Consider the following 27,525-nt stretch of genomic DNA (forward strand, 5'->3'; position numbering starts at 1 on the left):
CAGTGGTGCGCTTAAGCATGCCCCTTCCAGGTCTCTTAGAAACAGGGAGAGGTCGACCGTAGACAATCTAAGGTTAATGTTTTTGAGGTTTGGGGAAGAAAGAGTCAGATAGTGCATTCCAAGAATTGATCATTCTATTACTGAAGTCATATTTTCTGCAGTCTTTTTTTTACATATTTTTTAAATCATGGCAACCAAAGACCAACTTGTCTTTGTTCGAAACAATATATATTACTGGGCCTGCTTAAAGAATGGAAATCAGTGGAGGTTGTAAGTTGAGGACTACCTATAAACCTAAAGAATGAACTGACCCAAAGGTGGACAAAGCCAGCCGGTAAGAACCCGGAGCCTCCCCATCAAGGAGCCAAGCAGGGCTGACATAATTTATGGCAGATCCTAATGATGAGAATCAGGTCTGGATTTCGTCAACTTAAAACTCCCAGAGGCCTAGCTGAGAAGTCAGGGAAATAGACGGAATTCCTCCTCCTCCTCCTCCTCCTCCTCCTCCTCCTCCGATGACCAACCAATTAGTCACTCCCAATTGGAAAATGGGAAGGTTACTCAGACAATTCCCACACTTGCCCTCTCCAGAAACCAGTTTTTCCAGATGAAGGATATTTCCTCCAATCTCCTCCAGGAAAAAAAAAATGCTGAGAAACAGCTGGACTAGGGCTACCTTGTAGGAGTTACCACATAGAGAGGAGGGGGTCAGGGTGTTTTCCAAAGCACCAAAAGTCCAGACAAGGAATAGCAGAAGGAAACTGACCAAGGAGAGATTCAATCTGGAAATAAGGAGGAAACATAGAAACATAGAAGACTGACGGCAGAAAAAGACCTCATGGTCCATCTAGTCTGCCCTTATACTATTTTCTGTGTTTTATCTTAGGATGGATATATGTTTATCCCAGGCATGTTTCAATTCAGTTCCTGTGAATTTACTAACCACGTCTGCTGGAAGTTTGTTCCAAGGATCTACTACTCTTTCAGTGAAATAATATTTTCTCATGTTGCCTTTGATCTTTCCCCAAACTAACTTCAGATTGTGTCCCCTTGTTCTTGTGTTCACTTTCCTATTAAAAACACTTCCCTCCTGGACCTTATTTAACCCTTTAACATATTTAAATGTTTCTATCATGTCCCCCCTTTTCCTTCTGTCCTCCAGACTATACTATTTCTGATGGTGAGAGTGATCAACCAGGGGAACAGCTTGCCTGCGGAGGTTGTGAGAGCTCCAACACTTGGAGACTTTCAAAGAGAGATTGGACTGCCATTTGTCCAAAATGGTGTAGGGATTCCTGCCTAAGCGAGGGTGGGGTTTGGGGGTGGCTGTCTAGACTCTAGATGACCTATAAGATCCCTTCCAACTCTAATAATTATCCAATCTAATCTAACCTACCTGATCTGCAATGGGCAATTTCTAGCTAAGCAGTGGTCAACAGCTCATAATTACTACAGGCAGTCTTCTTCCAACTTACAATGATTGAGGCCAGAGTTTCCATTGTTAAGCAAGGCAACTGTTAAGTGAGTCGTGGCCACGTGCTCCATGAAATTGTTGCAGTTGTTAAGTGGACCATGCCTCATTAAGCAAACCTGGCTTCCTCTGCTGACTTTGCTTGTGGGAGTCCAGCTGGGAAAGTCTCAAATGGTGATAGAAAGATCCTGGGATCCTTCAGTCATAAATAGAAACATAGAAACATAGAAACATAGAAGTCTGACGGCAGAAAAAGACCTCCTGGTCCATCTAGTCTGCCCTTATACTATTTCCTGTATTTTATCTTACAATGGATATATGTTTAGTCCAGGCATGTTTAAATTCAGTTACTGTGGATTGACCAACCATGTCTGCTGGAAGTTTGTTCCAAGGATCTACTACTCTTTCAGTGAAATAATATTTTCTGACGTTGCTTTTGATCTTTCCCCCAACTAACTTCAGATTGTGTCCCCTTGTTCCTCTGTTCACTTTCCTATTAAAAACACTTCCCTCCTGAACCTACACGCCGACATGCCAAGTTTTTGATCACATCACTGTGGGGATTTCCCAAAGGTGCTTTTTTCGTCTCCAAAACAAAAAACAAGGAAGTCCAACTGCCTCTTGGAAAAAAAGCACATTTGGGATAACCGTGACCTGGATGATGGAGAATGTGCATAGATGTGGGGATGTTGCATCAGATTATTATTATTATTATTTATTAGATTTGTATGCCGCCCCTCTCTGAAGAATCTGTATGCCGCCTCTCTTCGAAGACTCCAAAGATGCAAATGCGAGGACCAGTTGTAAGTCAAGGACTATCTGTATTCGTGATTTCTGGAGACCGGACAGGCCTGTGCCAGACAAGGCAAATTTCCACTGTTTTAGGAACTCTGTTAGACCCAAAGATGTGGCGGTTTTTTAAAGCAGTCCTTCTCAAATAGTGGGGTGCGCCTCCTAGGGGAACGCAAAGCAATGTGTCTCTGTGGCGGCCCCCGAACCTCTGGAACCAGCTCCCCCCGGAGATCAGAACTGCCCCCACCCTCCTTGCCTTTAGTAAACTTCTGAAAACCCACCTCTGCCATCAGGCATGGGGGAACTGAGACATCTCCCCCAGGCCTATACAGTTTCTCCATGGAATGTTTGTGTGTATCTCTGCTTTAATAATGGGGTTTTTAGTGTTTTTTAAATTATTAGATTTGTTTTTACATTGTCTTTATTATTGCTGGGAGCCGCCCCGAGTCTAAGGAGAGGGGCAGCATACAAATCTAATAGATAGATAGATAGATAGATAGATAGATAGATAGATAGATAGATAGATAGATAGATAGATAGACAGACAGACAGACAGACAGACAGACAGACAGACAGACAGACAGACAGACAGACAGACAGACAGACAGACAGACAGACATGTATGGTCCCTCTCGATCAATACCCCCCCAGGCGGGGAGTGTTTTCCCAGTTGCACGCTGCTCTGAGCCCGGAAGAGAAGGCGGGCACCGCAGTAGCCATGAACTTAGGTAACTTGGCCATGCACCGTGTCAAAAGAGGGTCCTAACCACGGTAGCCTATGCCTGCCTAACCGAAAACAGGCCCCACTGAGTTCAGTGTAACTTACTCCCAGGTAAGTGGGTAGAGCAGCCTTCCTCAGCCAATAGTTTGCTTGCAGCTTATAATAAGTCAAATAATAAATATTAACACTAAAATTCCATTGGGGCCTGGATCAGAGAGTTGGGGGGCGCATGAAATGTTCCTATAGTATAGGGAAGGCATAACAGAAAACAATTGAGAAGCACTGTTTTAAAGGCAACTGGTTTTTTTCCCCTTGAAAATATTTCACTTCTGATCCAAGGAGCTTCTTCAGTTTTGGATGAGAAGCAAAACATTTTTAGTGGGGGGAAATAGAAACCTTTTGGAAAGTATCTTTGGGACAATTATGACCTGGATCAGAGGTCTTCAAAGTTATGCTGGTTGGAGAATTCTGGGAGTTGAAGTCCACAAGTCTTAAAGTTGTCCAGTTTGGAGTCCCCTGACCTGGATGACTGGGCATCTCCGTAGACATGCTCGAAACAAATGTAGTGTTCGAATCAGACACATCCACCCAGCATCCCACTCTCTGTGACAAAGCCAGTTGAAACTTTGAAAACCAAACAGGGCAAACGAAGTTGAAAGTGCTTCCCTAACCAAAGACAGCTGTCCTGGGAAATTACACCACCAGGCAGCCCTGCTAACCCAGCTAAAGTTTAGCACTCAAACCGATCCTGTCTCTGTTCGAGTTTTTAATTTTGAGCAGAGGTCTTCAAACTTGGCAACTTTAAGACTTGTGGACTTCAACTCCTAAGCTGGCTGGAGAATTCTAGGAGTTGAAATCCACAAATCTTAAAGTTGCCAAGTTTGGGGACCCCTGATTTTGAACAAGCTGAAAGGAGTTTTATTTCCTCGGGCACTTCCAGATGAATTTTCGTTTTCCTTCTACCACTTGCCCTGCCCTAATCATGGAGTTTTATGAGACATCCACAAGAAGAGGTTTTCCATTCATAATTCTCTTTCCTTAGTCTAATTCATCTTCTATCTGTTTTTTTCCCTCCTCCCCTCCCCTTAGGAAGGAAAATTACACCAGGAAAGACCAAAGAAAATATGGAATCGTTGCCCAACGCCCTGTGATTTGCCAAGATTATAAGCCCTCCATCCAGTCGAACTGTTCCACGTCAATTCTCCAGAAAATACTATCGACAGCGTGGCAGTCAAACTCGATTCCGTTGAGGGACGCATCAGGGTTGTGTTTGACCTGTGTGTGCGTGGCTGTGGGGGGACGTGATCGGGGGGGGGGGCAGCTTGGCACCACTCAACCAACCTCCATTTTTGGCCACAATAGCCTTCTGTAGCCCTTTGCTAGCCAAAATGGAGCACAGTGAGGCTGGGCTCCGTTTTCACTGGCAGAGGGCTGCAGGAGGCTATCACAACTGAAAAGGCAGCCCAGCCGGCTGTCATGAGATCTCCTCGAGCTCCATTTTCATTGGCCAAGGGCTGCAGGAAGCCTGGGTGAAAATGGAGCTTGGGAGGGCCACACGTGGCCCGGCCAGGCTCTGTTTTCGGCCGCGCATGTCCCATATTCCCCCATTTCCTGACTTTGGGTGGACCCGGGGGGGCTGTCTTTTGCCCTCCCTGGGCTCCAGAGGTTTCCCTGGAGCCTGGGGAGGGTGAAAATGGCCTCCCCTGCTCTGCCCCCCCCCCCCCCCCGAGGCCCTCCAGAGGTCAAAAACACCTTCCCAGAGCCCCCATGCAAGCTGAAAATCAGCTGGCTGGTGCACACATGCGCGCTGGAGCTCAGCTAGGGCCATGGCTTGCATGCCAGCAGATATGGGTCCATATGGTGCAGGGCCGTGATGGCAAACCTATGGCACATTGGATTTATTGGATTTACATGCTGTTTTTATTATTGTTGTTAGCCGCCCCGAGTCTACGGAGAGGGGCGGCATACAAATCCAATAAATAAATAAATAAATAAAATCACGGCCCTACACCATTTCAGACAGATGGTTGCCCAATCTCTTCTTAAACCCCCCCAGCACCCACAACTTCTGGAGGCAACTAGTTCATATTTATGATGGTTGCAATGTTTGGGGTAGGGGGTGTCACACAATCCCCTTTGCCAACCTTCGGATAAGCCAAGTCAAAAAGGAAGCCAGATTCACTTAACAATTGTGTTACTAACTTAACAACCACAGTGGTTGACTTAACCACTGTGGTTGTTAAGTTAGTAACACAATTGTTAAGTGAATCTGGCTTCCTTTTTGACTTAACCACTGTGGCAAGAAAAGTCGTAAGGCAGGTTGACAAATGTCTCACTTGGCCACAGGAATTTTGGGCTCGATTGTGGTCGTAAGTCAAGGATGAACTTGTACTTGGTGGGGGGGGAAATGTGCAGATGTCCACCTCGCTAGGGGGCCCGAGCTAAATCCCACAAGAAGAGATGGGGGGGAATTGGCACCAGTTCTGCATAAATAAGTAATGGGCCTATACAATTCAACCTATGGAGAGCAGAATCATCATTTTTAATATAGCCCGGAGTAAGCGCACTGCCTAAATTCTTCAAGAAAAATAGCCACTTCAGGGACTCGGCTCCATCCCATCAATAGAAACTTGGTGCCAGATAATGGCTTTAGTCATTGTCTTCCTCCCCGGAGACCAGGAAAAACATCAAGGGAGGTTGACAAGATTTGGAGAAAAGGAGCCATCGCTCGTCATTATTGGACGTGAAGTTGCTGCCGTGTCACAACGCTTAGCTGCTTGGCCACTTTCAAAGGAAGGGGCCATTTTTCCTTCCATTATTTTCCGCCAAGTAAACACATTTGGGGGGGGGGGGGAGATGTCAGCAGAGGGGAGGAGGATGCCCTCATGGCAAGGGACAGCAACCCGAAGCCACAAGCTTTTTCTGAACTGTCCACTTTGTATCCTGTCCCTTTAACGCACAACAAGGCATTTTGCAAAGGGATAAAAGAAAAGTGGCGTTCCGTTTTTGCAGCTTGCTCAGTTTAACTGTACAGGCAAGTCCTTGACTTAACAACCGTTCAAACCTACATCTCCATCCCTTTTTTTCCAATGTTGGGATCAATTGTGGTCGGAAATCAAGGACTACCCAAATAGGGGATTATTTATATCTTCAAAACAAATTTATATCTTTAAAACAAACACTGAGAGCATATGCACGAAAGACAAATTCCTTGTGTGTCCAATCACAATTGGCCAATAAAGAATTCTAGAAACATAGAAGATTGACGGCAGGAAAAGACCTCATGGAATACATTTGGAATACTGTGTTCAGTTCTGGAGACCTCACCTACAAAAAGATATTGACAAAATTGAACAGGTCCAAAGACGGGCTGCAAGAATGGTGGAAGGTCTTAAGCACAAAACGTATCAGGAAAGACTTAATGAACTCAATCTCTATAGAGGGAAGTGTTTTTAATAGGAAAGTGAACACAAGAACAAGGGGACACAATCTGAAGTTAGTTGGGGGAAAGATCAAAAGCAACATGAGAAAATATTATTTTACTGAAAGAGTAGTAGATCCTTGGAACAAACTTTCAGCAGACGTGGTTGGTAAATCCACAGTAGCTTAATTTAAACATGCCTGGGATAAGCATATATCCATCCTAAGATAAAATACAGGAAATAGTATAAGGGCAGACTAGATGGATCATGAGGTCTTTTTCTGCCGTCAGTCTTCTATGTTTCTATGGTCCATCTAATCTGCCCTTCTACTATTTCCTGTATTTTATCTTAGGATGGATATATGTTTATCCCAGGCATTCTGTTTTGTTCTATTCTATTCTTCTATTTTAAAACAAATTCATCATTATAAAATATACATGCTTTTATTACTGCAGACACTATCCAAGAACCTTTTTTAAACATTGAAGTGTTTAATTTTAATTGAAATAAAAGGTGCTTTAACAAAAGCTACTCGTTCTTCTCAGGGAAAAGGGCAGTAGTTTTGTCTTTTATTAGCAATGTATCAGATTCAAATAAGTCTTTGGGCTCGAACATGCCTTTGATTCGTAGCCCTCTAGTTCACAAATTAAAAACTTTGATTCATTAAAGTACTGATTAACTTAAGGAACTGATTTAATTCGCTGCCTTGGAATGCGAGAATTGAAAAGAAGAAAACTGTCGTTTCTCCCACAAGTTATGGCTCTACTACACCAACCTGATCCATTTATTGGTCAAATAAAGAGAGACATTTCCTATCTCTAGTATCTACCAGAGATGCACAGAATGATTCACTAAACAACCAGAAGAAAAAAAGATTGGAAAATGGGTCAATGGAGAAGCCGGATTCACTTAGCGACCATGTCACTAAAATAACCGCAGTCATTCACTTAACCACTGTGGCAAGAAAAGTTGTACTTAAAGGTACTTATAATGAGGTAGTAATACTAATGAGGTACTAATACCACTCTAGAAAGCCTTAGTAAGGCCACACCTAGAGTATTGCATCCAGTTTCGGTCACCACACTATAAAAACTCTAGACTCTAGAGCAGAGGTCTTCAAACTTGGCAACTTTAATTAAGAATTCTGGAGAATTCTGGGAGTTGAAGTCCACAAGTCTTAAAGTTGCCAAGTTTGAGGACCCCTGCTCTAGAGACTCTAGAAATAGTGCAGAGAAGAGCAACCATGTTGTAAGCCGCCCTGAATCTAAGGATAAGGGCGGCATAAAAATTGAATAAATAAATAAATAAATAAACCAGAGTGATTAGGGGACTGCAGGCTAAAACATACGAAGAATGGTTGCAGGAACTGGTTTGATTTGATTTGGATTTGATTTTATTGGATTTGTATGCCGCCCCTCTCCGTAGACTCGGGGCGGCTAACAACAGTAGTAAACAGCATATGACAATCCAATATGAACAGTTAAAAGCCCCTATTGTAAAACCAAACATACATACATACATAAAACCAAACTGGGCATGGGTAGTTGAATGAAAAGAAGGACCAGGGGAGACAGGATAGCAGTGTTCCAATATCTGAGGGGCTGCCACAGAGAGGAGGGGGTCAACCTATTTCCCAAGGCAAGGGAAGCCCAGACAAGGAATAATAGATGGAAACTTTACAAGGAGAGATTCAACCTGGAAATAAGGAGGAATTTTCTGAGAGAGAGAGAGCAGTCAACCAATGGAACAGAAGTTGCCTTCGGAAGTTGTGGGAGCTTCATCATTTGAGACTTTCAAGAAGAGATTGGACTGCCATCTGTCAGAAATGATGTAGGGTCTCCTGCTGGAGGGGAGTGTTGGACTAGAAGATGATCTACAGGGTCCCATCCAACTCTGTTCATCTGTTGTATCATCTACCTATATTCTATTTATTTTATTTATTTATTAGATTTGTATGCCGCCCCTCTCCGGAGACTCGGGGCGGCTAACAGCAACAATAAAACAGTGTACAATAGTAATTCAATACTAAAAACGATTAAAAACCCATTAATATAAAAACCAAACATACATACATACATACCATGCATAGAATTGTAAAGGCCTAGGGGGAAAGAGGATCTCAATTCCTCCATGGCTGACGGCAGAGGTGGGTTTTAAGGAGCTTACGAAAGGCAAGGAGGGTGGGAGCAATTCTAATCTCTGGGGGAAGTTGGTTCCAGAGGGCCGGGGCCGCCACAGAGAAGGCTCTTCCCCTGGGTCCCACCAAGCGACATTGTTTAGTTGACGGGACCCGGAGAAGACCCACTCTGTGGGACCTAACTGGTCGCTGCATCTTGGTGAAACAAGAACTCAGAGGCTTGGCCAATGGCAAGAAGAATAATAATGGTGAGGTCATCTCTCTTATCAATATATGTCATGATTACCACTCAATCCAAAGGCTGCATTAAAGCGCATTAAATAACTGTGCTAGCTGTGCAAAAAATAAAAAAAAAATCCTGAGGTGAAGGAAGAATTATTTGGAAATGTAGTCAGCAAGTTAAAACATCGGAAACTCTCAATGGCTTCGCTGCATTATCACAACAGCCCATCCAAATAACTCAGCCTTAAATAAATCAAGATATAACACAACAATCAATACACGCATATTTCACAGAGCCACCACAGATCTACCGTAAAGCGCTCCTTCAATTACTTCTTCTTCTTTTTTTAAAAAGCCCTATGCCATTTTTGCTTTCAATAATGGAAGCATAACACAGAGTACGTAAATACATCCTCACAAGCAAAATATCCTACAGTAAATATCTGCTCGGCTAATGCAGAGACCCTGGCACTAATGAAGATTTAATCTGAAAGACTGAGGTCTTCAAAGGCAAATCTATGGCACGCCGGTTCAAAAAATAACTTTTGTTTGGTGTTAGGGCCCAACAGTGGCGTTTGCTTAAACAGATCGGGAAAAATCGACCTATGTTTCCCATTAAGGAAAAAAAAATTAAGTCACCATCAAACATAAAAGAAGCTTCCAGTATATAATGTTTGTTGTGGACGTTCAGTCATTGTGTAACTGTGTCATTCTTCGTGAACACCCCCCCCCCCCATGGACCACAGCACACCATCCCCCCCTTTGATATTTATTTATTTATTTTATTTATTTATGTATTTATTGGATTTGTATGCCGCCCCTCTCCGCAGACTCGGGGCGGCTAACAACAATGATAAAAAAACAACATGTAACAATCCAATTTAATAAAACAACTAAAAACCCTTATTATAATATAGGTAGTCTTCAACTTACGACCACAATTGAGCCCAAATTTTACGTTGTTAAATGAGAAATTTGTTAAGTGAGTCTTGCCCCAATGTAGGACTTTTCCTGTTAAGTCAATCACTGTCATTGTTAAATTAGTAACACAGTTGTTAAGTGAGTCTCGTTTCCCCTTGACTTTGCTTGTTAGAAGCTTGCAAACCACATGACCCGGGGACACTGCAGCCAGGGGTGGGCTGCTGCCCAGACGGGGAGACAAGGCAGTGGGGTAGCAAAAATGGAGCTCCACCCCAGAGCACCCAATTTGCACTGAAAGGTGTTGAAAAAAAATACATAAGCCACAACCACAGTGTGGTAGTAAAATTTTTAGTAGCCCTTCACTGACTGCAGCTGTCATAAGTGTGAATCGGTAGTTCAAGCTTCCAAATGTAAGTCATGTGGATGCCGCAACGGTGTTCAATGTTTATTTATTTATTTTATTTATTGTTAGAGTTGAAAGGGACTATGAAGGCCATCAAATTCAACCCCCTGCCCAAGCAGGAACTCTATAGTACACCAGTCAAGTGGCAGTTCAATCTTCTCTTAAAAATGTCCAGAGTGTTGGAGTTCACAATGTCCGCTGGTAGGTTGTTCCATTGGTTGATCGCTCTGACCGTCAGGAAGTTCCTCCTTATCTCCATGTTGAATCTCTCCTTGGTCAGCTTCCAGCCGTTGTTCCTCATCCGGCCCTCTGGTGCCCTGGAGAATAACGTGATCCCCTCCTCTCTGTGACATCCCCTCGTATACTTGTAGACTGCTATCATGTCCACTCTGGCCCTCCTTTTCTCTAGGCTATCCATGCCCAGTTCCCTCAGTCTCTCTTCGTAAGTCTTGGTTTCCAGTCCCTTAATCATCTTGGTTGCTCTTTTTTGCACCTTCTCCAGAGTTTCAATGTCTCTTTTGAAGTGTGGTGACCAGAACTGAACACAGCGCTCCAGGTGTGGTCTGACCAGGGCGTAGTAGAGTGGTATTAAGACTTCCCTGGTCTTGGAGTGTATTCCCCTATTGATGCAGCTTAGGATTGTGTTGCTTTTTTAGCTGCTGCTGCACATTGTTGGCTCATGTTTAGTTGATTATCCACCAAGACTCCGAGGTCTCTTTCGCAGTCGCTACTGCTAAGAGCGGTTTCTCCCAGGTTGTATGTGAAAAACTGTCGTAAGTAACTTTTTCAGCGCCGCTGTAACTTCAAATGGCCACCAAGCAAACTGTTGTAGGTCAAGGGTTACCTGTACACAACTGTGTCACAAAAGGCAAAACTCACTTAAGGACTGTCTTGCTTAAAGTGGGGGAAATTCGGGGCTCTGTTGTGGATCCGAGCGGCTTTCGAAAAATCTGCTTTTTAGTCCCTTTGCAATCAATCAGCAGACGGGATCCTTCAACTTGACATTTCATGTCCAGCTACGGAGAGAAACTGACACCTATTGGTAACTTTCGGATTATCCCAGACGGATAATGTTTTTTTCCCCCCTCTTTGAAAGCAAGCTGCTTCCAGTTTCACAACGGGCCCACGGAAATGTTGCAACCCAGAGTCTAAGTCAATCCAAGGCATGTCTTCTGCCGCCCCCACCCCCTCTACACCCCCACAACCTTCCACCCCACCACAGTAAATTCTGCACATACTTAGCTGCAGTTTTCCTTTTAAGGTCAAAACCTTAAGCTTGGGAGCCCAGCATCTTTTAGTGCAGTGGGAGCCTATCAGTAAACAAACATACATCAAGGCCAGCTGAGCCGGCCCTTTCCAAGAAGGTTAGAAGGAGTTGCGGTGGAACATCTGGGGCAAAAGGCAGCTTCTTTGAAGACCGTTGGCATTTGGGGGGATTTCTGGCCTCTGAACTGGTCTACTTTCTCACTTCCTACTGAAAGTCCAAAAGAGCATGTGAAAGTTGACGGGTCCCACTTCTAGTTTATAAATGGATAGCTTACTTTCCCACTCGTTGTCCTGCAAATCTCTCCTAGCAGAAATAAAATAGGCATTTTGGATAGTTTTGATCGCAATAGCAATAGTACTTAGACTTATATACCACTTCACAGGGCTTTACAGCCCTCTCAAGAGCACACTACGGATTTAAACTTAATATTAACCGCTCCAAACTTGACTGTAAAAAATATGACTTCAGTAACCGAGTTGTCGAAGAGTGGAACTCATTACCAGACTCCATAGTGTCATCCCCAAACCCCCAACACTTTACCCTTAGATTATCTACGGTTGACCTATCCAGATTCCTAAGAGGTCAGTAAGGGGCGAGTACAAGTGCACTAGAGGGCCTTCCGTCCCCTGTCCTATTGCTCTCCTATATCTCCTATTCCTTTCTTCTATTCCTATATCTCTTCTTCTATTCTTTCATTGATATGTTCTATTACTATACTTTCTTTTCTATTATTTCTTAGATATATTTTACTATGAGTATCTCCTCTATAACCTTCATCATGTATTTTACTATGTGTATATAGATATATACCCACTAAAACCCTCATTGTGTATTGGACAAAATAAATAAATAAATAAGCGGTTTACAGAATCATCATATTGCCCACAACAATCGGGGTCCTCATTTTACCCACCTCGGAAGGATGGAAGGCTGAGTCAACCTTGAGCCTGGTGAGATTCGAACTGCCAAACTTCAGGCAGCCGGCAGTCAGCAGAAGTAGCCTGCAGTACTGCAGTCTAATCACTGCACCACAGAGGCTCTACACATATACCCAAGGTTGCTCTTCTGGAACAGTGTTTCCCAATTTTGGTGAACTGGAGGTGAGTGGACTTCAAGTCCCGGAATTCTCAGCAATGTGGAATTCTGGGAGTTGAAGTCCATATACCTGGAAATTGTCCAAGTTAGGAAGCCCTGTTCTAGGGTAAAAACTGGGGGCATGCTTTATCTTAGTTTATACAGGCAACAATTCCAAATTAGTTGCTGATTGAGAAGGGGGGTGGAGGACTGACTCTTCAAAGTGTTGGTTATGACCTATAAAGCCCTTCATGGCACCGGACCAGACTATCTCAGGGACCGCCTTCTGCTGCACGAATCCCAGCAACCAGTTAGGTCCCACAGAGTGGGTCTTCTCCGGGTCCCATCGACTAAACAATGTTGCTTGGTGGGACCCAGGGGAAGAGCCTTCTCTGTGGCGGCCCCGACCCTCTGGAACCAACTCCCCCCAGAGATTAGAATTGCTCCCACCCTCCTTGCCTTTCGTAAGCTTCTTAAAACCCACCTCTGCCGCCAGGCATGGGGGAATTGAGATACTCTTTCCCCCTAGGCCTTTACAATTTTATGCATGGTATGTCTGTACGTATGTTGGTTTTACAATAGGGGTTTTTAACTGTTTATATTGGATTGTCATATGCTGTTTACTACTGTTATTAGCCGCCCCGAGTCTACGGAGAGGGGCGGCATACAAATCCAATCCAATCCAATCCAATCAAATCAAAGTGCCTTTCAAAGCACAAATTTTGCTTCCCTGTCTAAAAAAAAAAAATCACAGAGAATATTTCTTCTGATGGGAAGGGAAACCAGGAAATTGATGCAGACACCGAGCACCAATCTCTGGGCATCTGCTCAAAGATATTTCGTTCTTTTTAATACTTAGCTTCTTGGAACCTCCATTTTGGATACAACAGACCTCAATGTTCTCATAAAAAATTAAAGGTCATCCCTCAAGCCGGAATTCCATCTTAGAGAATGGTGAGACATCACACTGATCAGAAACGTGATGTCCATTTCTTTCAAAAAATAGGAAAAAGAAACCACGTCAACCTTTAGTGCTCCTATATTCTCGGAAAATACTGTCCAGGTAGTTCTCAGAGTACGCTGACATTTAGATTTAGACTTAGAATAACTGGCCTGTGGCCTGCACTGGCTGCCGATCGGTTTCCGGTCACAATTCAAAGTGTTGGTAATGACCTTTAAAGCCCTTCATGGCATTGGACCAGAATACCTCCGGAACCGCCTTCTACCGCACGAATCCCAGCGGCCGATAAGGTCCCACAGAGTTGGCCTTCTCCGGGTCCCGTTGACCAAACAATGTCATTTGGCGGGCCCCAGGGGAAGAGCCTTCTCTGTGGTGGCCCCGGCCCTCTGGAATCTTCTCCCCCCAGAGATTAGAACAGCCCCCACCCTCTTTGTCTTTCGCAAGTTACTCAAGACCCACCTATATCGCCAGGCATGGGAGAATTAAGACATCTCCCCCAGGCTTTCTTATATTTTATGTTTGGTATGTATGTGCTATATGGTTTTTAAATTGTTGGGGATTTTTAATATAATTTTATTATTAGATTTGTTCCATTATTATACTGTTTTTATTATTGTTGTGAGCCGCCCCGAGTCTTCGGAGAGGGGCGGCATACAAATCTAATAAATTGAATTGAATTGAATTGAACTTTACTGTTACTTTGAATGTACACTATTCATACATTAAAATGAATTTTTTTTGCATCCAGCTCTCAGTCACCACCTCCAATATACACAGGACAACAAAAGATATATATAAATAAATAAAAATATGCATATACCCACATACATGACACATAGAATTGAACCCAAAAGTTTCACTGCTAAGCATGGCAGCTGTTATGTGACTTACATCTCATTTTACCATTTGTTACCACGACTGTAAAGCAACCTACTGTGGTTGTTAAATGAACCATGAACAATTGTTAAGCAAATCTACCCACACACCCCACCGTTGACTTTGTTTGCCAGAAGCTTCCTAAAGGTAAAAGCTAAAGGTTCCCCTTGCACATATGTGCTAGTCGTTCCTGACTCTAGAGGGCGGTGCCCTCCATTTCAAAACTGAAGACGTCTCCATGCTCACGTGGTCGGCATGACTAAATGCCGAGGGCGCACAAAATGCTGTTACCTTCCCACCAAAGGGGGGGGTCCCCTATTTTTCTACTTGCATGTTTGTTTGTTTGTTTGTTTGTTTGTTTGTTTGTTTGTTTGTTTGTTTGTTTGTTTGTTTGATTGATTGATTTTTATGCCACCCTTCTCCTTAGACTCAGGGCGGGATACAACATGTTAGCAACAGCACGTTTTTTAACAGAGCCAGCCTATTGCCCCCACAATCCGTGTCCTCATTTGACCCACCTCGGAAGGATGGAAGGCTGAGTCAACCTTGAGCCGGTGATGAGATTTGAACCGCTGACCTTCAGATCTACAAGTCAGCTTCAGTGGCCTGCAGTACAGCACTCTACCTGCTGCGCCACCCCGGCTCATATTTTTAATACGTGCTTTCGAACTGTTAGGTTAGCAGAAGCTGGGACAAGTATGGATTTGAACCACTTAACTGCCGACCTTTCTGATCGACAAGCTCAGCGTCTTAGCCACTGAGCCACTGCGTCCCTAGAATCTTCCTAGGAAGGTCGTGAATAACAATCCCAGGACTTGGGGATGCTACAAACATCATAAATACAAGGCCGAGGGCCCCAATTTTGATCACGTGACCATGGTTACCCCAAGGTCATCCACTTGGCTTTCATGGTGAAGGTGGGACTAGAACTAAACAACTAAACAATGTCGTTTGGCGGGACCCAGGGAAAGAGCCTTCTCTGTGGCAGCCCCAGCCTTCTGAAACCAATTCCCCCCAGAGATCAGTATTGCCCTCACCCTCCTTGCCTTTTGTAAGCTCCTTAAAACCCACCTCTGCCGTCAGGCATGGGGGAACTGAGATATTCTTTCCCCCTAGGTCTCTACAATTTATGCATGGTATGTCTGTATGTATGTCTGGTTTTATAATAAGGGTTTTTTAGTTGTTTTAGTATTGGATGGTTACATGCTTGTCGCAAGTTACTCAAGACCCACCTTTGTCGCCAGGCATGGGGGAGTTAGGATATTCCTTCCCCTAGGCCATTACAAGTTATGCATGGTATGTTTGTGTGTATGTTTGGTTTTTATAATAAGGGTTTTTAGTTGTTTTGTTAAATTGGATTGTTACATGTTGTCTTTTATCATTGTTGTTAGCCACCCCGAGTCTGCGGAGAGGGGCGGCATACAAATCCAATAAATAAATAAATAAAATAAATGCTGTTTTTATCATTGTTGTTAGCCGCCCCGAGTCCACGGAGAGGGGCGGCATACAAATCCAATAAATAAATAAATAAAATAAATAAACTCTTTGTCTCCTGGTGCCTCAACCAAACCGGGCTCTCTAATACTGTTGACTCCCATCTTAAACCACTGCTTGAAATGAATCATTGCTGGAGTCAGAGAAAAAATTATACAGGTGGTCCTTAACTTACAACAGTTTGTTGAGTGACCATTCAAACTCACAACAGCACTGAAAAAATGTGACTTATGATTGTTTCTCAGTTACGACCTTTTCAGCTTCGTATGATCACAGATCAAAATTCAGACCTTGGCCATTGGTTCACATTTGCAGTGTCCCAAAGTCATGTGATCCCCTTTTGTGACCGTCTCACAAGCAAAGTCAACGAGGAAAGCCAGATTCATTTAGCAACCCAGGGTATCAACTGCTGCGAGTCACTTAGATGTGGAAAGGAAGGTCGTAAAATTGGGGCAAAACTCACTTAGTAACTGCCTCACTTAACAACAAGATTTCTGGGCTCGGCTGTGGTCGTCAGTTTGAGGACTACCTGTGATAGGGAAAGCAGTGAGAAATAATTTCAAACACTTACTTGTGACAAAGAACTTTTTCGTGAAAGTGCAGCTGTCGAAGGCAGCAATCTTCTCTTGCAAGACAACAACCAGAATCCTGAAAATACACAAACAGGCATATTGTATAAAATAAAGAACACCTGAAGTGCAAAATGATTTTGAAAAGCGCTTCCCATTTTGCCCCTCTTTTTTTTAATAATGGTATCGCCCAAGAGATCGATACAGGTAAATTATTTAGAAGGGAAACCAGAGGGAAGGAATAGAATCAAGATCACGCAAAGGGTAAATACCACTTTATAAGGCCTTGTTAAGGCCACACTTGGAATACGGCATTCAGTTTTGGTCGCCGTGATGCAAAAAGGATGTTGAGACTCTAGAAAGAGTGCAGAGAAGAGCAACCAAGATGATTAGGGGACTGGAGGCTAAAACCTATAAAGAACGATTGCAGGAACTGGGCATGGCTAGTTTAATGAATAAAAGGACTGAGAGAGACATGATAGCAGTGTTCCAATATCTGAGGGGTTGCCACAAAGAAGATTTGGGGGTTATCCTATTCTTCAAAGCACCTGAGGGTAGAACAAGAAACAATGGGTGGAAACCAAATCTGCCTGCCTGCCTGCCTGCCTGCCTGCCTGCCTGCCTGACCCTAACAACAATAATAAAACAGCATATAATAATAATCCAATACTAAAAAAAGTTAAAAACCCATTAATATAAAACCCAAACATACACACAGACATACCATGCATACGAAAGGCATGGAGGGTGGGGGCAATTCTAATCTCTGGGGGCAGTTGGTTCCAGAGGGCCGGGGCCGCCACAGAGAAGGCTCTTCCCCTGGGTCCCGCCAAACGACATTGTTTAGTTGATGGGACCCGGAGAAGACCAAATCTGTGGGACCAAATCTGGGATTCGTGCAGCAGAAGGCGGTCCCTGAGATAATCTGGTCCGGTGCCATGAAGGGCTTTATAGGTCATAACAAACACTTTCAATTGTGAGAGGAAACTGATCGGCAACCAATGCAGACTGCGGAGTGTTGGTGTAACATGGGCATATTTGGGAAAGCCCATGATTGCTCTTGCAGCTGAATTCTCGCAGGGCAAATAAGGAAAGAAGTAACTTAGAACCAAGGAAAAAATTCCTGACAATTAGAACAATTAATCAATGGAACAGCTTGCCTCCAGAAGTTGTGAATACTCCAACACTAGAAGCTTTAAGAAGATGTTGGATAACCATCTGAAGTAATGTAGAGTTTCCTGCCTAAGCAGGGGGTTGGACTAGAAGACCTCTAAGGTCCCTTGTTGTTGTTGTGAAGAAGATAGTCATGAGAAAAGCTGTATCTTTTTTAAAGGGATATGGTGCACACACGTTTTTATGTTTACATGCATGTATAGTATCCACCTTATTTTCATAAGTTTATTTTAAAGAGGAAAACATGTTGTTAGTCGGATATCACTTCTGGAATATGTGCTTGTGAAGAAAAAAAATATGAAACTGGTTTTGTCAATGAGAAAGATTTGGTGCTATAGAAATGGCTACTTATATATCAATGTGTAAAAGCAAAAGGTTGAGGCTAGAGTGTGTTATTTTATACTGTGTTAAGAAGAGTTGGAAATCAATGCCCCCTTTTCTTTCTTTTTCCCCCCCATGGTATCTCACACCCCCTTTTCCCACCCTTAATTTCTTATTTTTTTCTTTCTTTCTTTCCTTTTCTATTTTCTATTTTATATAATAAAATAAAAATGATATTTGGAAATATTTGTGTGTTTAGACGCAGAGGAAGCTGGGGAGAGAACGATGCCTTATGTCCATCTAAAGAAAAACATCCAGATTACCCAAAGTATTTCAATGTGATATTTTGGTACATTGGCTGCCATTGCAGTTTTTGTAAGCTGCCTAGAATAAAGATTAAACTGGACAGAAGTTGTTTTATTGCCTTTTTTTGGGGGGGGGGGGCTACTGCAATCATTAAGCAGACTTTCAGTTTACATGAGGAAAATAAAACTAGTTTTTACCAAGGACCCAATAATCTGCTTTAACTTAACTTAATTCTGTGCAACATAGAAACATAGAAGACTGACGGCAGAAAAAGACCTCATGGTCCATCTAGTCTGCCCTTATACTATTTCCTGTATTTTATCTTAGGATGGATCTATGTTTATCCCAGGCATGTTTAAATTCAGTTCCTGTGGATCTATCTACCACGTCTGCTGGAAGTTTGTTCCAAGGATCTACTACTCTTTCAGTGAAATAATATTTTCTCATGTTGCTTTTGATTTTTCCCCCAACTAACTTCAGAACGTGTCCCCTTGTTCTTGTGTTCACTTTCCTATTAAAAACACTTCCCTCCTGAACCTTATTGAACCCTTTGACATATTTAAATGTTTTGATCATGTCCCCCCTTTTCCTTCTGTCCTCCAGACTATACAGATTGAGTCCATGAAGTCTTTCCTGATACGTTTTATGCTTAAGACCTTCCACCATTCTTGTAGCCTGTCTTTGGACCCGGTCAATTTTGTCAATATCTTTTTGTAGGTGAGGTCTCCAGAACTGAACACAGTATTATTCCAAATGTGGTCTCACCAGTACTCTATATAGCGGGATCACAATCTCCCTCTTCCTGCTTGTTATACCTCTAGCTATGAAGCCAAGCATCCTACTGCCCTTTTACTATATTTATAAATAAAACTATAAAAGTGCAGTTGAAATGTGTTGTAACTTTTAATGAGTATTTCTAAGTCATGGAAAGGCAAGGGTGGGATAAATATTTGTTAATATTAAATTGAAAAATATAACAAAACAATACCAATACCTCTCTCTCCCCCTCTCTTTCTTTCTGCATTCTTTTTTTCCTTCTATCCACATTTTCTCTCTCTATTCTTTCTTTTCTTTTCTTTCTTTCTGTTTCTTTCTTCTTTCCATCCAATTTTTTCTTCTCCATATAGTCTTTCCTTCCTTCCTCTTTTTCTTCCTCTTTTTTCCTTCCTCCCTAACTTTCTTCTATCCACCTTCCTTCTTCTTTCTTCTTCTATCCACCTTTCTTCCTTCTATTCACTTTCCTTCCTTCCCTTTTCTTTATATTCCTTCCTTCATTCTTCTTTCTCTTTCTTTCTTCCTTCTTTTCTTCCTTCTATCCACCTCCCTTCTTTCCCTTTTCTTCCTTTTTTCATACCTTACTCAGTGGTCTTGAACAATAAAAGTCAGCAAAGTTGTACGTCGTAGCCAACAGCAGATTCGACAGAGTGTAACTTTCAGAGGGAAAGCACGACAGGTTTTCGATATTCATGGAAAGGAAAACAATTAGGGCGCCCATGAAGTGGGGAAGGGGGGCTGTCGATGAGATCGTACCTTGTTAACAAAACTGGCATTATACTTCATGTAATTTTTTAAAAACACTCATTTGTCCCAGCAGTTCAGATTGAAAATCCATCAAAAGCACCCGGTATATTAATCTGAAAAGTGTTTCATCCTCAAAAATAATCATATTGCTGCGGGGGTTTTTTCATTGCAAATCTGCTGGGCCTAATAGCCAGGCCTTATTTGCTAAAAGTGTTTTTCCTCGCTTTGACCTCCGCTGCCTTCCATACAATGGAATTAAGAGGAGGAGAGGGGGTGGAAAAATCACTTTATATAATTACCAGGACATGAAATACAAAGACAAAATGTACCAAACAAAATCTTCAGAAGGGGGGGTGGAGACAATGGGGAGCTGGTTTTGAGGGGTTCTCTGATCAAGAAATCTCCCCTTTCACCACTCAGAATATACATCCCAATTATATCCACAGTCCTTCAACCCTTCTCCTATCTCCCTTTGGCTCTTTAGAGAATTTCTGATGAGAAAATTGTTTCCCTTTTGTCTGTCTCAGGAACAGAGGAAATGGCTTTATAAGAGGACGAGTCTAGTCACTCTTTTGAGCCCATAATATCTGCCCTCAAGCCACCTTTCTCAATTCTGGTGGTTAGTTGTGAAATCGTGTCCGACCTATAGCAACCCCATGGACAAAGTTCCTCCAGGCCTTCCTCTACCATCCTCTGGAGTCCCATTTAATTTCACTCCGACTGCTTCAAGGAATCCATCCAGCTATCTCGTTCTCTGTCGTCCCCTTTTGCCCTCCATCGTTCCCAGCATCGGGCTCTTCTCCAGGGAGTCTTTCCTTCTCATTAGTTGGCCAAACTCTTTGAGTTTCATCTTCAGGGTCTGGCCTTCTAAAGAGCAGTCAGGATGGATCTCTTCTAGTACTGACCAGTTGGATGGCCTTGCAGTCCAAGGGACTCGCAGGAGGCTTCTCTAGCACCAGAGTTCAAAGGCCTCCATTCTTTGGCTCTCAGCCTTTCTTACGGCCCAACTTTCACAGTCAACCACTCAACTCTTAGGCAGAAGGAAACTCTTCCCATCATTTCCAATCTGATCCTTTACACCAGAGGAGTGGAGGAGACATTTTGCAAAGAAAATATCTGCATACGTAAGAAAGAAAGCACCTGGGATCTAAAGGGTGTTGTGCCACTCTCAAATGTGCCCCTTATTACAAACTTAAATCTGCTCCCTTAAACCAGGAGTCCCGAAACTTGGCAACTTTAAGACTGGTGGACTTCAACGCCCAGAATTCCCCAGCCAGTATTTTTGTATTTATTTTGTATTTATCTATCTATCTATCTATCTATCTATCTATCTATCTATCTCCCTCTCTCTTTCTATCTATCTATCTCCCTCTCTCTCTCTCTTTCTCTCTATCTATCTATCTCCCTCTCTCCCTCTCTCTCTCTCTCTATCTATCTCCCTCTCTCTCTCTCTCTTTCTCTCTATCTATCTATCTCCCTCTTTCTTTCTATCTATCTATCTATCTATCTATCTATCTATCTATCTATCTATCTATCTATCTATCTATCTATCTATCTATTGGATTTGTATGCCGCCCCTCTCCGTAGACTCGGGGCGGCTAACAACAGTAATAAAAAACATCATGTAAATCCAATACTAAAAACAACTAAAAAACCCTTATTGTAAAACTAAACATCCATACAAACAAACAAACATACCATGCATAAATTGTAAAGGCCTAGGGGGAAAGAGTATCTCAGTTCCCCCATGCCTGACGGCAGAGGTGGGTTTTAAGGAGCTTACAAAAGGCGAGGAGGGTGGGGGCAATTATATAGTATATTGAGGTCAATCAATCAGAATAGAACCAGAAGGTACCTTGGAGGTCCTCTAGTCCAACCCATTGTTCAAGCAGGAAGCCCTGTACCATTTCAGGCAAATTGGTTGTCCGACATCTTCTTTAAAACTTCCAGTGTTGGAGCATTCACAACTTCTGGAGGCAAGTAGTTCCGCTGATTAATTGTTCTCACTGCCATTTTCTCCTTTGTTCTAGGTTTCTTCCTTCCTTGATTAGTTTCTACCCATTACTTCTTTTTCTACCCTCAGGTGCTTTGGAGAATAACTTGACTCCCTCTTCTTTGGGGCAACCCCTCAAATACTGCCTTTATTATGTCCTTCTTTTCTCTAGACTGGTCATACCCAAATTCCTGCAACTGTTCTTCATATGTTTTTATCTCCAGGCTTTTAAATCATTTTACTTGCTCTTCTTTGCACTTTCCCCCAAAGTCTCAACATCCTTTTGGAGTCGCCTTTCCATTTAAATAGATTTATGCATTAAAACAAGCCAATCAGGGCCTTCTCTTTCAGCAATAGCTGCCGAATCTAGCCACTTTCAACCCAGGTAGTCGAAAGAACAGGAAGTGACTGCGTGAGAGCTTTAAAAGGGATGGGAAAGATATTTGGAGATCGAAAGGAATTTTTACCTTCTGTTGCAGTGGAGATCATAAATAGGCGTTTTGAACTGCACGGATTTGACTACTTCCCCTGTTCTCAAAGAATGGAGATCCACGCAGCAGTAAGGAGGGCTGGTCCTGAAAGAGAAACCAAGGAAATTTAGTCCTGCTGTTGCCTATTTTATTATTATACTTATTATTATTTATGTTCTCTACTACCAGCTTGCTGTCAAAAGACTTGCTGGGATTAATTAAGTTGATAGACAGGATAAGAAAGAGAAAAAATCCTTCTGGGTTATTCCCCCGCCCCCATTTCTTTATTTTTATGGTATAAAATACAGAAAAAGAAAATAGGAAAATAAGGGAAAGAAAGGGAACAGAAAAAGGGGGAGTGAAATACAAGGGGGAAGAGAAAAAGAAACAAAAGGGAGCACTGTTTTGGAGGGTTTTTTAAAAACTTTTTTTAAAGGGAAAAGGAAAACAAAGCAAAATGCAATAATCCAAAACAAATGATAGATATTAAAACATTCTGTTAGGTATAGTACCAGAAAAAAATATAATAAGGGGTATTTCTATTTAATATTGCATGTTTTAACAGCAGCAAGAATTGTATTTGCACAGTATTGGGTTCGACTACTGTAATGCTCTCTACATGGAGCTACCTTTGAAAAGTGTTCGGAAACTTCAGATCGAGCAGAATGCAGCTGCGAGAACAATCATAGGCTTCCCTAGGTATGCCCATGTTACACCAACACTCCGCAGTCTACATTGGTTGCCAATCAGTTTCCGGTCACAATTCAAAGTGTTGGTTATGACCTATAAAGCCCTTCATGGCATCGGGCCAGAATATCTCCGAGACCGCCTTCTGCTGCACGAATCCCAGCGACCGGTTAGGTCCCACAGAGTTGGCCTTCTCCGGATCCCGTCGACTAAACAATGTCGTCTGGTGGGACCCAGAGGAAGAGCCTTCTCTGTGGCGGCCCCGACCCTCTGGAACCAGCTTCCCCCCGTAGATTAGAATTGCCCCCACCCTCCTTGTCTTTTGTAAATTTCTTAAAACCCACCTCTGCCGCCAGGCATAGGGGAACTGAGACATCTCCCCCGGGCCTATACAGTTTATGCATGGTATGTTTGTGTGTATGTTTTCTTTTTAATAAGGGGTTTTTAGTGACTTTTAATTATTAGATTTGTTATACATTGTGTTATTGTTGTTGTGAGCCGCCTCGAATCTATGGAGAAGAACCGTTGTACTCACCTGAACGGTCTTCTCCAGGTCCTGGAAGGAGAGTCCATCATGGGTTTAGCTCGAGTCTTATTGGTAGGGACTGAGTTATAAATTAATATAATTATCATATTAATTAGGTACCGCCCCCTTGCTGCCCCTGTACCTCAGTTTTAAAAAACGAATTCAAGTAATAACAAAATTTTATTTAACAACCAACCACAACCAGTAACTGAATGCCACAATAACCATGGTTCAATGGGAGGGTATGGACTCTCCTTCCAGGACCTGGAGAAGACCGTTCAGGTGAGTACAACGGTTCTTCTCCCATGTCTCTGGAAGGAGAGTCCATCATGGGATATACCCAAGTTCCAGAGTTCCAGGGAGGGATATCATTGAATCATGTCCTAATAGGATCACACACTTGCTGCAAAACTCTCCTCCCAAAGGACGCCTCGGCCGAAGCAAATGTGTCCAGTTTATAGTGCCGTATAAAGGTGGTAGGAGAGGCCCACGTGGCCGCCTTACAGATGTCCTCTATCGATGCCTGTGTGGCCCATGCCGCTGAGGTAGCGGCACTACGAGTCGAATGAGCCGTGATTCCACTAGGCAACGTCCGGGAATCTGCTTTGTATGCCTCTGTAATACAAAGCTTCAACCACTGGCTAATGGTCTGCGAAGACACCTTGAGGCCCAATCGATGTTGACCAAAGGAGACAAACAGAGCCTCAGACTTGCGAAAAGGAGCAGTGCGCCTAATATAGAGTTTAACAGCTCTGCGCACGTCTACTTTATGCCACTTAAGCTCCAGTGGATGTGACCCATGCACGCAGAAATCTGGTAGGACAAGTTCCTGTGTCCGGTGAAAATGGGTGTTGACCTTTGGTATGAACGTTGGGTCCAAACGGAGAACGACCTTATTAGGATGAAACGTACAAAGGTCCGGCCTTACTGACAAGGCAGACAGTTCCGACACCCGTCGTGCCGATGTAATGGCCACCAAGAACGCTGTCTTAAGGGATAACATCCTTAAAGAAACCGTCCTCAGCGGCTCGAATGGGGGCGCTGTGAGCGCTTGTAAAACTATGGTAAGATCCCAAGTAGGAAAACGTCGTACTGGTGGAGGGTGCCTATTGGCAGCCCCTTTCAAAAAGTCCCTGATCAAGGTATGGTGGGCCAACGAACCACCATTTCCAGGTCGAACAATCGTTGCCAAAGCCGCCACCTGCCTTTTCAAGGTGTTGGGAGCCAGCCCTTTTTCTAGGCCGGATTGTAAGAATTCCAACACCACTACCACACTAGCATCCTGTGGTCGCTGATGTCTATCCCTGCAAAAGGTGGCGAATGCGGTCCAAGTGGCCTGGTAAATCCTAGTCGTTGAAGGCCTCCTGGCCGACTGGATTGTAGTGATGACATTCTCAGGAATATGCCAGGCTCTCAATCGGTCCCCTTCAAGCGCCAAGCGGTCAGATGGAACCACTGTGGCTCCGGATGCAGGATTGCTCCCTGAGTGAGGATAATCTGGTCGTCCGGAATCCGCCAGGGTTGAACAATTGAGAGTCCCATTAGGTCGGCGAACCAAGCCCTCCGTGGCCAATGGGGTGCCATCAGGATGATCTCCGCCTGTTCCACTATGATCTTCTCTATCACCTTGGGGATAAGTGGTGTTGGCGGGAAGGCGTAAAGCAGTTCTTTGGGCCACGGGGAGTGTAAAGCGTTGGTCCCCTCGGCTCCTGACGTGGGAAACCTGGAATAAAACCGGGGAAGCTGAGTATTGTACGTAGTCGCAAACAGATCCACCGTCGGGTTGCCAAACCTTTTGGTCACCTGCTGAAACAACGGCGGGGTTAGACTCCACTCCCCTGGGTCCACTGTTTGTCGACTTAGCCAATCCGCCTGGGTATTGGCTTCCCCCGCAATGTGCTCCGCCTGGAGAGATGCCAGGTGGACCTCTGCCCAGTCGAAGAGGAGCTGAGTTTCCTCCATCAGTCTGAGAGATCTGGTCCCCCCTTGGTGGTTGAGATGCGCCCTGGTCGCGACATTGTCCGTACGAACCAGCACATGCTTTCCCTGAAGGAACGGAGTGAAGGTTAGCAGAGCGAGACGGACCGCTTTTAGCTCCAGGAAGTTGATATTCGTTGGGGTCAAGTCCTGGGGAAGCCACAACCCCTGAGTTACGTGACGGTCCACATGTGCCCCCCAACCAAGGAGGCTTGCATCCGTGGTCACAACGACCCGGTGTAAGTGGCCAAAGGGAGACCCTCGATGTATTGCCCGGGACTGCCACCATTTCAAGGAGGCTCGTAGGCGACTTCCTACCATGACCAGTCTGTGTGTATGACTGACCCGTCGTTTCTGGTATGGAAGTAAGGTCCATTGCAGCGTGCGAAAATGATACCGTGCCCAGGGAACAATGTCCACGCATGACACTAGTGTCCCGAGCACCTTGGATAAGAGGGCCAGCGTTACCATCCGCTGGTGCTGCAACTTGCTGACTAAGTCCTGAATGTTGCGTTGTCGTTCCAATGACAGGTAAACCTCCATGGTGGAGGTATCTATCACCGCGCCGAGATGAGTAATAGTGGAGGTGGGGAAAAGGTGACTCTTTCCCTCGTTTATTGTAAAGCCATGTTCCTGCAACAGTGTTAACGTGGCTCGTAGGTCTCTTTGCGCAGTCGCCAGATCCCTGGCCAGTAAGAGGATATCGTCCAGGTAAGCGATTATTCTTATCGATCGGGACCGTAAGAAGGCGATCAGCGAGTCCAGTATCTTCGTGAAGGTACGCGGGGCGGAGGATAGGCCAAATGGCATTGCCCGGTACTGGTAGTGCTTCCCCTGGACATAAAACCGGAGGTATCTCCGGTGCCCCGGATGGATGGTGATATGCAAATATGCCTCCTTCAGGTCGATGGATGACATGAGATCTCGTTTTCTGATTGATGCGAGTATGGTGCGAAGGGAGGCCATTTTGAACCTGCGGTATAGCACGTACCTGTTTAAGCGCTTCAGGTTCAAAATTAGCCTGCAACCTCCCGATGACTTGGGTACTATGAAGACCCTGGAGTAGAACCCCATGCCCTCCATGTGGGTTGGCACCTTCTCGATGGCGTGGATCTCCAGGAGATGGGCGATCTCCTGCTCCAGCAATGCCCGCTTGGCAGCATCGGCGGGTACTGGACAGGGCACAAATTGGGTAGGTGGGAGACGTAAGAATTCGAGGCGGAGCCCTCGGGTCACTGTGTCCAAAATCCAAGCGTCGGAGGTTGTGGCCGTCCAGGCGGTACAAAACCTTTGGAGTTTTCCCCCCAAAGGGACCTGCCCTGTGGAGTCACTTGGCTCCACGGAAACCTCGCTGGTTGGAACCACGAAAGGGCCGTTTTGACGGTTGATATCCTCTGCCCCGGCCCTGAAAGTAGGTCCTATCGTTGCGGTACGAATAGGACTGACCATATTGGCCCTGCGAATAAGGCCTGGAGGTCTGGGTAACTCCGGAAGCTGGGTCCCATCGAAATGGCTGCCGGCGTCGGTACGGGGTGCTATTGCGATCTTGGCGCCTAGAGGATCTGGTGAGGACCTTCCTCTTGTCCTTGTCCTCCACCAGAACAGCCTCCAGCACCTCCCCGAACAACTTCGTGCCTTCGAAAGGGGCAGATGACAAGCGCCACTTCGACTTGGCATCCGCCTGCCAGTGTCGAAGCCAAAGCAGGCGTCGAGAAGAAATCGTAGAGGCCATGCCCCTTGCGGCAAATTTCGCTGCGTGCAAGGTAGCGTCCGCCGAAAATTCGGCCGCAGCCAGGAGTTTGTTGAGATCCTGTTTGAGACGAGGATCTTCAGGTCCCATTCGAGCCTGAACCTCCTGGAGCCACATGATGGATGCCCTATTAAAGATGGATGCCGTTGATGCAGCTCGTAGGGCCCAAGCCGCCATCTGATGGGCCTTCTTTAGGAGGGTTTCGGCCCGTCGCTCATCCGGCTTAAGACTATCCGCCGTTTCGGAAGGAAAGGCGGCATTGGACACCAGTGTGGCTACCGGCTTGTCCACAGGCGGAAACTGTAACAGATTCTCCATCTCGCTATCAAATGTGTAGAAACGACGCTCTACATTTGAAGGGCCTTGGGCCGCTGCTGGGTGTTGCCAGGTGCGCTTGATGTTCTCTAAAAAGATCTCCATTGCAGGAACAGTATCGGACTCCCTGGGCTGCTCCTTACACAGGGAAGCAGA

The 27,525-nt window shown here is 44.4% G+C and overlaps 1 protein-coding gene across 1 annotated transcript in view; it reads right to left on the minus strand.

Annotated features, from left to right (window-relative positions):
* The window catches only part of BCAS3 (BCAS3 microtubule associated cell migration factor), an 845,338-nt gene that overhangs the window by 713,143 nt on the left and 104,670 nt on the right, over positions 1-27,525 (minus strand). Inside the window, 2 exon segments of the mRNA XM_070735381.1 lie at positions 16,333-16,409; positions 22,112-22,219. Coding sequence (XP_070591482.1) covers positions 16,333-16,409; positions 22,112-22,219 — 185 coding nt within the window.

The sequence above is a fragment of the Erythrolamprus reginae genome, chromosome 1, assembly GCF_031021105.1.
Source record: "Erythrolamprus reginae isolate rEryReg1 chromosome 1, rEryReg1.hap1, whole genome shotgun sequence".
NCBI classification, from domain to species: domain Eukaryota; kingdom Metazoa; phylum Chordata; class Lepidosauria; order Squamata; family Dipsadidae; genus Erythrolamprus; species Erythrolamprus reginae.